Source organism: Strix uralensis, chromosome 5 (assembly GCF_047716275.1).
Source record: "Strix uralensis isolate ZFMK-TIS-50842 chromosome 5, bStrUra1, whole genome shotgun sequence".
Classification (NCBI taxonomy): Eukaryota; Metazoa; Chordata; class Aves; order Strigiformes; family Strigidae; genus Strix; species Strix uralensis.
Window position 1 is genome coordinate 57,990,665 of NC_133976.1, and position 14,056 is coordinate 58,004,720.

Here is a 14,056-nt window from a genome sequence, read left to right on the forward strand (position 1 = left end):
TGGTGGGTTGCAGGGGTCTCCTTGTAATCCAGGCACTGAGTGTGAATGGTGACACGTGTGTGACTGCTGACCTCCCATGCGAAGGAAGGATGTGCTCATGTGCCAGGGACCTCTCCCAGGGCATATGGGGCTCAGCATCAAACTCTGAACAGATTCTCCCATTCATTCCTGGCCAGGGATCAGAGCAAGACATTGGCAGGACAGTGATATGTGCTAGATGAAAAGGTAAGGTATCCTTGCAATTGAGGTCCAGGAGCGATGGTTCCTTCACCAAGGGCAAGATGAGCTCTCACTAAAGCCTGTATGCTCAGAGGGACAAGATACCTCTGCCATTTGTGGATCCTGCCAACAAGTTCACGGGCTAGCAACTCCTGCTCTGTCCCAGGGCAGAGGTGAAAAGGGAGCCGGGAAGGGGAAGAACATATTCTAAAATATCTCTCCTCACTCCTCCCCTCTCCCCTCACCCTGTCCCCTGTGACTGGGGCTGTCAGCAGCTCTCTCTGAAGTCCCCTCTTTCATAATCAGCTTCTTTTGATCACACACTAAAACAGCTGAGGTTCTGTTTAAACACAAGCAAAGAACAAAGCAGGTCGTTACAGATGTATGAAACGTCATTCCTTACCTGCCAGGTGCCCTGGGAGGGCAGGGAGAGGGAGGGAAGGATGGGGCAGGACGGAGCAGGAGGTGGGGAGGGAGAAGGGGCAGTTCGGAAAGGATATGGGTTGCACACCATTTTGATGCACCAGTTCCGTGGGCTGGTGGTCTGCTTCAAGCAGAAGAAGACAACGGGGGCCAAGTCAGGGTAGGGGACATCAGGGTCCGGCGGGGAGGTGACCTCCTCATCCTCACCCAGCTCCAGGGAGGACGGCAGCTGCTCTGGCGGCGTTTGTTGCTCCAAGACCCCCAGATCGACAGGCTCCAGTGGGCAGATGGCAGAGGCGTGAGGGGGCTGTGGGCCTGCAGGCCAGGTGGTGGGAGGCTGGGGGACGTACTCTGCCATGCCAGCCGCAAGCAAGAACCCCTGGAGAGGAGGGGAGAACAAGAAATGAAATCCCCATGAGGAATCATCAGCAAAAGCACAGCACACCCGTGTTCTTTCAGCGAGTTCAGAGCAGGGGAGAGCTGCAGGACTGACAGCTCTGACACTGCAATAAACCACAGTCGCACTTTGCGTTGAAGAAATTTTAACCGAAACTCTTTTCTGCCAGTCCCTCTTTCCACCAAGACTCCTCTGACTAGTCCTCTCCATCACTAACTATTTAAATCATCCCTGTAGCACCTGAGACACCCTGGCATGGTGCTGTACCATCTCAGGTGATGGTGCCAACTCTTTTGGAGACAACCTGAGCACCTTAACGGAGCACTGCACTTTGGAGCGGCATGGCCCCATCCTAACACAACACAGCCACCCTGCCCTTGCAGTCCCTCACACAGTCCTGCCAACTCCAGGTTCAGCTCTGATGCCCCACGCATGCCCTCTCCCACCCAGAGACACAACGGGTTGGCCTCGTGCCATGTTGGGCAGACTCTTTCAGATCAACACTGGCAAATGCATGTCAAACCCATACAGAACAGTCACTCATTCAAACAGGGAGGTGTAACACAAACCAGAAGTGGGATTAAATATTAAGCACCCTTTACTGGAGCTTGTGGAGCTCTCCTTTGCCGGGGCAGTGGAAGCACCATGAACACAGGTTGCAAAAATTATTCAACTAAGCAGAATGGTCAGAGAGTGCAGGTGAACATAGGAAGAGCAGAATAGGTCTTACGCTTGGTGGCACCCGAGTACTGCAGAGCACAGTGCTTTTGCTAAAGAACATCACTTTGCTGGCTGGCTGCACCCAACAGTGGCCTTGTTCTGGGAAAATGCAAAGCCAAATGTCCATTGAATAGCACAGTGGAAGTGGCTTGTCAAGGTGAGGGGAATGAAATAAACTCCAAGGCCTGGATCTGGGGGGTGTTAGAGGGACACTCTTAGGAAAGAGAGCTTGTCCAAGGATGGCCCGATGGTAGCCTGATGGGCGCTTTCTTCGTTTCACCCTGTTGGCATGCACAAGTGTCTGGAGTGCCCATGCTACCAGTACAGGTTTAAAAGCAACACAAGAGCCCTCAGACACACTGCAATACAAAGAGGGCCAATCAGCAGCAGGAAAGGATGTGTCTGTCACCAAGATCCCCAGCACAGACCTCATCTCCTCATCTCCTGGCCACAGAGTATCTTCCCAGGCACTTGGCTCAGTTTCCTTCACTTTAGGAGCATGCAGCCCATGTACATCTCTGCTGACGCTGCTCTGCTTTGGCATGCTGCACCCTCGATGTTTCAGTCTGAGAACCCTTTGATGCCCATACTGCTGGGACCATGATCTCCAGTGCCCTCCACAGCACTCACCTGCCAGGTCCAGCCAACCTTTCCGCCATGGGCTGCAGTCCCCCGTCATCCCCGGTTAAGACCCTGCGAGCTCTGCCTACCCACTCTGTTCTCTCAGCCCCCTGCTTTCAACAAGCACTTTGATCCAAAGCTTTGCTTGTTCTTCGAGGCTTGGTATTTGTCAGAAAAAAGAGCAGCAATTGCAGAGGTTTAAAAAGCAGACATAGTGTCCCTGAGGGGATAGCACAGAGACTCTGAATTCATTACCCCAAAGGCCTGCAGCTATTGGAAAGAAACAGGTATTGTGCCTCCTGACCGGCTTTGGGATGCTGTTCATAATTTTTTAGCCCCTATGACAAAAGTGGCAGCACATCCTTCCCACCATCCAGCACCTCTGTTTTCACTTTCACCAGGTATTTAATTCTGACCTCCTATGCAACTTTTTGTACATTTTCTGTTCCCTATTCCCACCAGCTCCCCATGGCCTGCTCTGAGCTGGCTCCCTTGCAGGTTATTAACATGCAGTGGCTGAGTCCAGCTTCTTTCCCATTAACAACATGGAGGAGAAAGGTTAGCAGGCACAGGCAGGAGGAATGACTTATTACGGTGCTCAGAGCATCCATGCTGATGCGGGCATGACAATTCCAAACTGTGATGTACAAAGCTTCATAATTAACAATACAACTGAGCAAAGGAATGGAAGAAACAACCTCATCGGCATTTCCCTTCTTTCCCTCCAAGTAAACATTCAGGGCCTCTTCTCCATCTTACCACTTTGGGATGCAGCTCTGCCCATGTCAAACACACGTGCACAAATTGGGTAGTAGCTGCACCAATTTGTGCAGCCCAGAGTGACTCGTTAGAGGTCATACGGACACAGAGCCAGGTGAACCCCTTTGGAAGGCCTTAAGCTAAATACAGTCCTTGAATGACAGCTGCCGCACTGGAGATGTGAGTAATACTCCTTTCCTTCCCAATACTAAATCCTGCTCTGCCACCCAAACCAGCCCCAAGGCTGTGATCATGGTATATTTCCTACATTAAGCAGGATTAATATGCTGTGTCAAAAGAAGAAGAGGGGAAATCCAAGCAGTGGGGCACTTCTGAGCTCTTTACGCTGAGTCAGTCCTCCTGAGTCAGCTTCAGAGTGGGAGTGGTTTTCCTGCCAGAGAGAGATCCAGGGTCCTCACCACTACCAGCTCAGATGTGGAGGTTGGAATCAGATATTTCCACTATTTTGGCCAGGCTGCAACTGATGCAATGATGATATTTTCTCTTGGATTGCATTTACTGACCTTCCCATGTTGTAGCATTGCTGTGTAACTTGGTTAGAGTGAGCCTGCTACAATATTTCAGCCCCGGAGAGGCCCAAAGAGGAGCGAGTTTGCCACATGCACACATCTGCATACACTGAAAAACGTGCATCAATGGAGAGGGTTCCTACCCAGATAAAAGATAGTAATAAGACCAGACAGGATTATAAGGCTCCAGAACTCACTTTTGGGATGCCTCTAACCTCCCCTTTGTGCAGTGCTGCTTACTGTGACAAGGGCAATACAAGAGTACAATTAGATGGTTATGGGGTGGTCAGATGCATGTTCTTCCCACTCAACCTTTGGCTCAGGCAAGTCTATTCCCAGCTGTCGGTGGCAGGCCAGACCAATCAATGAAAATCAAATCCTCCCCACCCTTGACTTTTCTTTTCTAGACAAATGCCCTCCAAATGCACAAAAACATTCCCCTGCAGAAGTTACATACTGCTGGAGAAACAATGCTACATCCACTGTACTTCCCTCCCAGAGGAAGGGAAGGTATTTGTGGGCTGGCGGTCTTCCTGCTTCTCTCCCTGCACAGCCTGCACCAAAGCCTTCCCTGGAGACAGGTCTCAAGTCTGTACTCCTCCTCCCACCATCCGTCCCCAAGGGCCATTTAAAACCACCACCATCCTGAGCCAAGCCCCTGCTGGTCCTGCATCTGGCATGCACACCTGCCCCAGACACGTGAGCTGGCAGGGAGCTCATTGACTTGGCAGGCACAGGAGAAGCAGCCAGCCTCTGGCTCAGCTCTTCCCTGATTCAGAGAAAGCACCCGGTCCTGCTGGACTCCACTGGGGAAGAGGGGAGAAGGGTGCTCTGAAGCAGCAAGGGAAGCAGTGGAGTTAATGAGCAGGGGAGATTGCTTGGGAGAAAAAAGAGATGTCACAATTTAGGGGAAGTGCTTCAGACTGGAGGTATCTGTTCCCAAAGGCGGATGTCACCTCCTGGTGTGTGCTGCTCAGAGAGGTCTCTGCTGAGACATGCTGCCCCCCGGGGCTGCAGCTGGCATCCCGGGGCTGTTAATGCCACGACCTGCCAGGCATGCCACAGTCGACCAAGGTACCATGAGCAAGTCAGCCCAAGGTGTTCTGCAGGCATCACATCCCAGCTGAAGCAGTCTCCTGGCTCCTCACCACCCCTCCTTGGCAGGGGTTTGGGCAGAGAGGAGCCTTCAGGGACTGTGGGTGAGGGAGGGCTGATAGGACCTTTGCAATGCCCATGCAGGCCTTTCCTGAAAACCTCTAGGGTGGAGACAGGATAGGGGAGACTATTGCATCTTGCCAGTGAAAGAGCCTTTTGCAGCCAGACAGGAGAGGGAAATACTGGAGAGAGGTCCCCAGAGCACAGCAGGACATCTCTCCTCCCATGTCAGAGCATCCACAGGGTTCACCTTCCTCCCCACCATCCTTAACTCTGCATCCCTCACCAGCCCACGCTGACCCAGGGCCATCCCTTCCTGCCTGCACACTGCTCGCATGGGCAACACCAGGGCCCACAGCTGAGATGAAAGTGCAGAGCATATTTCCTTTCAGAGCAGCCTTACCTGTATACAGCACCTCCCATCCTGAGGGGACACAAGTCCTTTACAGACCATCCATCACAATCATTCACTCAGAAGCGGCAGGAAGAGCAGCAGCCACACATCCTGCTAACACCCCATAACATCCTTGCAGAAGAGGGACAAAAATTGCAACCTCCAGCTGGCGTTGCAGGGGAGAGCAAGACGGCCCCGTCAATCAGAGCAGCACCCCTGATGCATGTATTTATTTATCTACAAACATCCATCTGAAAGTTGACGAGCATCTTGGGGCATGGCTCTTGCGGTCAGCTTCACAGAAACCTGGACTTATTTAAGGACGTTTCTGATTGCGTGGCATATTTATGAATGCATATGGGTGACCCCATTCGGTAGCTGCGTATGCACGTGTGCCTCCCGGGGTGGTCTGTTGTACACAGTTGTGAGCCTGTGTTTGTTTGTTGCTATAAATGGCAAGCGCCGGTTGTGTGTTATCTTTGATGCATGCGTCTGGCTGTGGGGATGTGTTAGTCATACAGGTTTCACATTTTGAGCATTTGCAGTGGTACAATATAATTAGTGGTACACGGCTCCCTCTGTGTTTATGTTCATCTGGCATCGGCATGTTTCTCTGCCTGTTCATGGGAGGCAGCGCCTGTTCTCGTCTGCCTGTATGTGCATGGAGGTGTATGAGTATCAGCAAGGAACAGGGTCACTTTTATTTGCAGCTAATTTGAAAAATGAGTTTTTACATCTCCATCATCTCAGCACCAACTAATGCAATGGGACGTGGCAGAACCCAGCAGAAAGCATTTCAAATGGCACCCGAATCCATCGCTCACAGGTGACAGTGTGCCCACGCACCCCTGAAACACACCATCCATGGCCTGCACCAGAGACAGGGTCTCCCAGCTGCCCTGCCTGGTCAAACGTCCATGACCTGTTGCCTTTCAGCTGCAAGCTGGGTGATTGCTGTGCCTTATCTCCACACATATTATTACCCTCTGCCAGATTTGCTCAGGAGCTTAACAGCTTCCCCTTTTCCACCCTGGTGATTCTGGATTCCTCCTCCTGCTCGGGACAGGGAGCAGAAGAAACTCCCCCATCCACTGAGCAGGGGAAGGAGCAGTGTGGTCAGCACAGGACAAAATAAAGATAAGCAAACTACCTGTCCTGAAGCCTTGTCAGTACCCTGACTTCAACCCATACCACAGACAGCACCCCACAGCTGTAGGAAGAGCAAGCCCAGATCTTCTGTCACCCAGATGAGGGTGAACTTTCACACCCTTATCATCACAGCTGATGTCCACCATATCATTTCCCCCTTGCATCGCTGGGATAGCCCCATCCTGGCCATGCCTCTGGTTCACATCCCTGGCACAGCAAAGTAGGGATCTGCGTACACTGCCAAGAAGCTTTTGGCCAAGCCTGAAGGAGATGTTGTGGAGACCAGTAAAGGTGTTGCTGGAGAGATGGGGAAAAGGTAAACAATGAGAGAAGAAAAGGCACTGGAGTAACATGGTCACTTTCGGTTGAGGAGGTACAGAGGCAAAGGAGGTTTCTTGGTGGAAAATCATTACCTGGTCTTAACTATGTGGGGTGTTTGAGACCCAGAGGTTAGTGGTACTGAAGACCTCAGCCTTAGCTCTCAGGTCCCCAGAGAATATGCACGCTTGCTTTCAACAAAACATTTTCATTTTCGGTGTCCCAAATAAACAGACACCCCAAAATCTCCCTTTGGAGATGACTCCCCACTCTAACAGACCCATCCATGGGAGGTTCTGCCCCAGAGCCAGTATTTTCCCTTTCCAACCTGCCCACCTCACTACCTGCAATCCTCTTTGGTCTGCCCTGCTCACAGCAATGCCTCCTCCTCAGGCACGCGGGCACCTTTCACATGAGTGGATTCCTGTCATGTCCTCTCACTTAAACCACCACTTAGCCGAGCTACACATCTTTAGCACTTAATCCTTGCTCATAAATTAATCTCCCTAGCCCTGTGGTCGTTCTGTGCAGATCCACACTGAAAGTCGCCTCTCGCCTACCAATGCTCTGCCGATAATGATGTGCCAAGAACAGCCTTCCCGCAGGGCTGGCGCCTGGGCCGGCTGCAGAGGCGGGCTGCCATCGTGATGTCTCTGTTGCTGGCCCCGTCATGCTGCAAGCCCATGTCTGATATGCCATCTACCGTCACACCTTGGTCTCGTGGCATGTGCCGTCCCCTCCCTGCCCTCACCAGGTCCTCAGACTGCGTGTTTCAGATTACATTGCCCCCAGATGCATTAGCTTGCATTTTTCCTAAGATGAATCTCATTATGTTATTTTCTGCCCATCTTTCTGACCTCGCTAGTTCCCTTTGTGTTATTTTGCTGCATCCCCACTGGCAGGCAAAAACCTGTTTTATCATCATCTGGGAAAGTCATTAACATGCTGTTTACTCCCTCCTCCAGATCAGCAATGAAGATGTCAACTAAGATGGGTCTGATGAGGATGATGATAGTGGTCTCGTGATGATAGTGGAAGATAATCGTCTCGTAGGCTCCCAGCAATGACAGCTTTGGGGCTGTCCTCGCACCCTCAGCCCTTGAGCCAGAATATGAAGTGCTTACAGGAGAGGCAAAATGTGCAAATACCTTGACTGTGCCTCCTGGAGAAGCCCATGCTGGGGGAACAGAACTGCAGCTCCTGCCCACCACGAGGGCAGATGGTGCCCAGTGCTGCAGCTGCCAGTGCATTTCTGCACTGAGAATGGATGGAAAAAGGCAGCCCAGGGATGTGGCGAAGCTGGTCACTCCCACCCGGGCTAAGTCAGCAGTGAGAAGCTCTGCCCTTTCACACCATCCTTCCTGGACCAACCTCTCTGCACCTTTTGTCCTGGTCCCACTGTCCAGCCTGACCCAGTGTCCCTTCAAGACCTGTTGCAGTGAGCAGGTGTAGCAAAGCAGCAGCATACAAGGAGTGAGGGGACCCCAGGAGACCCCCTGCTTCCCGTCACAGAACAGCACAGGATACAACCTCCCACCCCTGCACAAACATCTTCACGCCACCTCCAGAATTTGTCCCAACCCACATCACTGCTCACATCTGGAGAGACGATTCCCTCGGGTGGAAAGGGAGGTGGGGAGTAATGAGAGAGTAAGGAGCACATCTAAAGGGAACACAGTGCTAAGGGATTTGGGGAGCATCTCACAGATCTCCTCTCCCTATAAATTACTGCCTCCCCCCCACCTCCTTTTCCTCCAAAGGAGATAATCTGCATAAACCCAGATGCACATTTGGAGCAAACTACATCAAAAACAAAAACAGGAAGGGAGCTGAAGCTATGTGGAATGCGATGATGCCCAAGGCTCTGCCTCTAGAAGGGAGAGGGGATATGGGAGAGAAATGTAGCTATGAAGACGAGAATCATCTAGAAGCAGAGAGGAGGCAACTCTGATAGCTCTTCTGCAGAGGCCTACAGGCTCCCGTTCAATCTTAGGTCAGTAGACAGACCAGGACTTTGTGATGGCTCCCTGCATCCCACCTGATTTAACTACTGACATTGCTACTCATTTATGTAAGCCTGAAAAGTCCTCTTTTCTCCCTACTGCCACCAGGAAAAAAAAAAAAAAATCAAAGCTTGGATGGTTGCTTGACTAGAAATCACTGAAAAGCAGCAAAGACACCAATGCAAGCATATCTGACCACAGACCTGAAATGGACCCCTGTAGTCCAAGTCCAATCCCTCCCAATAGCAGACAACCTTGCAAGAAAACTCAGTCCAAAAGCGTGCATAAACAGTTACCCTAACCCCCATCTCACACCACCTCCACTGGCAAACTTAGAGTAGCTCTAAAGGCAAAATACGAAAAAAAAATGCCCAAGGAAGACAAGCCATTGAGGGCATCACCACTTCTGAAGGTCCCCGGTCTGGGAAGAGATGCGAGATGATGCTGGGCACACTGCGCACGTGCACACACTGCACACGCACACACTGCAGCAGCAGAAACAGGATCCCATCCATTCCTGCCAGTTTGACCTGTAGGAAAATCTGCTCCTAACCTCTGTCCTGGAAAGCAACTTAATGGAGCCTGTCAGCAAGACACACTAACCCAACACCTGAGAAATGTTTAATATCACCAACCCCACCTGTGCTCTCTATACAGCGCTGTTTTCTAGCCACAGCCAAACACTGACACTTCAGAGAAAGAAAATAAAAACCTCCCACCCCCTGCCCCAATGATCACACCACACAAATATTTTCAACATCCACATCACAGCAGCAAAATCCCTGGCACTCACCACTTCACCAGCTACCAACAGCGCAGGACAGCAGCTCTCTCCACCCTGTTCAACCACATAGCCATAACCCCAAGTTCCAGTGGTTTCTCATGGAAATGCCCCTTGCTAGACCTGCCCACGATGCCCCCATCAAGGGGGCACAATAGCACATCAAGGCACAATGGAGCAGGATGTGGTGCCTGCACTGCAGATGATTGTTATGTCAGAAGCAGAGACCAGCTGCCTTTTTATTTTTTTAATACACACACACACTTAATAAGAGGGAAACAAGCTTTTCTTTTGGAGGCACCCCTCTGATCCTGCCTTGGTCACACGGAAACTGGGCTGCTGTACTGCACTCTGTGGGAGCTGGGAAACACAAGCTTCTGCAGAAAACAACAATAAGCAGCGTTTCACACCAAGAGCCCGCAGCACATCCACTCACCCACAGGCTGCAAAGGCCCCAATGACTGAGCCTGGCTTAGCCAAGAGACCACCTCCCTCATGCACCACCACAGCAGCACACACTTCCAGACCAAGGCAAGCGACAAGACATTTTCTGAGATCTCCTCATTGCAATTAGACCCTGAAACACTGGACTGATTGCTCTTCAGGGCACACTGCAGTGCTTCAAACACGGTGGCCTGACGAGTACCGGGAAAGTGAGGAGTTTATTACCAAGTTATTGGGTTGATTTATGCAGTCTGAGTTATGATTAGAGGGCTTAAATAAATTTTGCATCAGTATAAGACATTTTTCAAACCACACTGCAATTTCTAAGAGCTTCAACGTGGCATGTCAGACACAGATGAATAAACTGACTATATTAGGTCATTATAAACAACTGTGCACCTCTGCATAACTGAGAAAAGAAACCTTTACTTTCCAATAACAGGTTCAGTTTTGTAGATCTTGAACACTCCTAAAATCAGCCCAACATTATCTTATCTATGGATTCTAGAAAAACACAGCTAAGAAATGGTACTACCCGATCTTGTAGATCCACCTGCACCGCTTGTTTTCTGAGCCCATCCACGGACCCATCAGTTTTAGCAAGTCTCTCTGCAAGTTCAGCAGTTCACCTGCTTGCTTAAATTTGAAGGATTAGGACTTTGATTTAATAAAAGATAAAATTTATTTTAAATCAGAGGCCAGCTCTTTTAAAGATTCCTAACACTGTGTGTGCATTTCACGAGTTTCCAGCTGTAGATACTTGTTCTCTTTGAGAAAAATGACTAAAAATTGGTTTCGACACTTTTTTTACCCAAGAGAAAAAGCTGACCAAGCATACGGCTTCTTTGCAGCAGAGCCCATAATTGCAGGCTTTTCCTAAAATCAAAGGTGGCCAGGGCTCAACCTAAGTCACCCTGGTCTGGGATATCTTCCTGGTCTACCTTGCTGTGGATGTGACAGGGCAGGGCTGTAACACTAAGTAGGGCTGTAGCTTGGGACCACGTCGCACTGCATGTGGACACACAGGTTCTCCAAAACCAGATCAGGCAGCAGTAATGCAGCCAGGCATGAAGTGGGTTGGTGGAAGGAAGGGAGGAAGGGAGGGAGGAAGGAAGGGAGGGAGGAAGGAAGGAAGGGAGGAAGGAACACCCAGAAATAGAGTAGAAGCCAGAGCTGCACCCTGGGGTACAAGGTGTGTTACCAGTGCTTTGAGGATGCCCAGGGCTGGACCAGTGAGGAAGGTGCTGCTCTTGGTGGGGACAAAGGTGGGGACACAGGAAAGCTTGCCCAGCATCATGGGTGCACTTTGATACACCCCAAGCAGCCCAACCAGTCTCCTCATATCCCAACCAAGCCCACTGTGCCTACCCAGAAACACCTACAGGCAAGCAGTGAGCTCCTTGTGAATCAGCATCCCCCCTCCTGTGACGCCTCCCCTCACTCCCTTGACAGCTGTGGCTGTTCTGGCCCTGCTCCAGCCAGGTCCACTGCCTGAAAACACTCCTGAGGCAGCAACAAGGGGAGATTTTGTAAGAAAACATAAGACATGTTGGCATAACTCCCCCTTTATGATAGACACTGTAGATTGATTCAGGCTTCCCAAGGCAAACGGCTTAGACGTGGCAGACCAAAGCTCCTTCCTTGTCCCCCTGACTCTCCTCTGAGATATTCACCAGCAGATCTCCTGGCAAGGCACATATGCATCTGCTGGTGCACTGAGGTGGCCAGTGCTCAGACACATGCCTTCCAGTGAGATCTGCAGGAAAACTGCTTTTCCCTACTTTCCTCCTACAGCCAGAGCCAAGGCTTTCCTGGACAGACACTGCACCCTCTCCCAGCCAGCCCAGTGCAAACGCCCTGCCAGTGAGCAGGGAATCCAGCACGAAGCCCAGATTCGATCCCTGCCTGCCTCCCTTGGGGAGAGGATCGTGGCACTGGACTTTCACCGACAGGCTTGAACAGCTGCCATTCTCAGGAAGCTCAGATTCGATGCCAACGGCATGAAACTATTATGTTATTTAATGGAGACAGAAATAAATGCTTTCAGTCCAGCAGCATAAGCCCTTGCAGGCATCGGGCAGCTGCCTCCTGCCTGAGGCTGTGCTCCTGCCCAGACCGAGGGATGGGGCAGTGCTGGGTGGGGGAGAGACGGTCAGAAGGTGTCCTTAAAATATAAAGGGGAAGGGGGGCAGAAACAGGGGTCTTGAATTCCTTTCCCAATGTTTTGAATTAGAAGTTTCTTTGCGGGTAGGATGTTGAGAAGATAATTAGCTTGCAGATTTCCTTCCACTGACAGAGAAGTTTACATGTTGGAGTGAAAACATCAAGGGGTGAGAGGGGTGGAGGGTCAGCAGACCCCTTCCTTCTTCTGAAATAATAAATCCTCAATCACCAGCCCAAATTTAAGACCAAGAGCTCTGCAACAGCACACAGAAACAACTGACAATTAACATAGCAGTCTTCTAAGCGACAGAGATACAGAACCACTAGCAACCCCCAAATCAATGAGAAAAACGCTTCCTATTAGCAGAAGGAAAATGCAGAGCAAGTTCTGCTTTTTGATGTTTACCATTTTTCTTTGTAATAATTTGCAGGGAAACGATGCATGTTGGTTTTTTCTTTCTTTTTTTTTTTTTTTAAACCCCTGGTACTTTTCACACAGCTGCTGTTACCAAGAAGCAAAAGGTATCCATCAAGAGTGTTACGAAAACCAGTATTGGCATAAAATATGCCAGATAATTGCCAGTCAACAATGCCTGACATTATTTCTGGTTCTCTTCTTTTTAATTCTTCCATATCTCTCCCCCTGACTCCAGCCAACAGCTTTCAGTGATGTACAGAAGATGATGCATTTGCTATATTAAAGTACATTCTATTCCCTGTCCCTTTTCAGACACTTTGGATGTTGCACACACTATTGAATGCAGTAATAATCATAAACAAAACAAGAAAAGACAATTTATGAAACCTAAATCCAAGACCTAACTCCCGCTTTGCAAAGAAAAAAATACCCCAAACCCAAGAAGCCCCTAAACAGTGAGATGGTTTTAAGAAAAGTTATATATATACAAGTCTCAGACAGTTACCTCTCCAGGGAGGAGATTTTGTAACCCTTCCTCTTTCCCACCATCCTTCCCCATCATAACAGTACAAACTAACCAGAGCTATATTTGAAATTCCTGGGATTATTCACACTCCTTGTATCATTTATAGTCATGTATAAAGAGCTGCTGAATATGTGTGAGAAAGACATTCCTGCTGCAATTGCTCATTGACTTGAACTGCTGGACACACAGTTGTTCCCTTTCCACCACCACCTCTGCCCAAAACACACACCAAAATCAATTATTGCTACTTGTTGGGTAAACAGAGGCAGTCTCACATACATGAGCACCACACACGGACATACACGTACAGCTGGACATGCACAGAGAAATAACTTTCCTCTCTGGGAAGACAGAATTATTAACATTACAGACATGTCTACCCTCAGCCTTTACTTCACCAGAGAGGAAACAGGTATGAAACAAAACAGGAATGATGCAGGTACATGGGTGGGCGCAAGTTTTCTATTAAAAGGACAGCAAAACCAAGCGAAACGAGACAGACATAAGGTTAGCCAGGTGTGCATGCGTCTCACCTACCTTTGCATGGAAAAGAAATCTCCAAGGGAGAAGTGTCCAAGTCAGAGAAGCAAAATAAAACAATAACGAAGACGCTTTGAAAAAATTCCCCCACCAAGAAAAAAAAAGCCCCCCCCCCACCTCCCCCCCTTGCACACAGGCACACTCACACACAGACACACACACCTCAGTGCCCAGGGAGGGGAAAAATAGGAGAAAAAAGATCAGGATCAGCTGAGTGATGGGGAGCAAAGAACCTGCAGGCGAGAAGCGGGGAGTTGTGTTAGATCCGTGGCTGCAAGGACTGAGCGTGTGCAGGAAGGAGATGTTTTAAAAGGAGAATACATGGTAAGAAATTGTGGCTGCTCAGGCTTGGAGTCTGAAGCTCTGGAGTCAGAGCAAAAGAAAAGAGGGGAAAAAAAGGATCTCTTCCTTCCTGGGTTTGGGGGGCTGTGTGTGTGTGTGTGTGTGTGTGTGTGTGTGTGTGTGTGTGTGTTTTTCCAGGCGGGTGGTGTTAAGA

The 14,056-nt window shown here is 49.8% G+C and overlaps 1 protein-coding gene across 3 annotated transcripts in view; it reads right to left on the reverse strand.

Moving 5' to 3' along the window:
- The window catches only part of CACNA1I (calcium voltage-gated channel subunit alpha1 I), a 178,116-nt gene extending 164,504 nt beyond the window's left edge, over positions 1–13,612 (reverse strand). For all 3 annotated transcript variants that reach the window (XM_074871112.1, XM_074871111.1, XM_074871110.1), the window contains exons 1-2: positions 13,558–13,612; positions 720–1,021 (exon numbers count right to left, since the gene is read on the reverse strand). In XM_074871112.1, the coding sequence (XP_074727213.1) occupies positions 720–1,000 (281 nt within the window). In that variant the 5' untranslated portion in view covers positions 1,001–1,021; positions 13,558–13,612. The remainder of the gene's footprint in view (positions 1–719; positions 1,022–13,557) is intronic.
- Between the last annotated feature and the right edge of the window lie 444 nt (positions 13,613–14,056).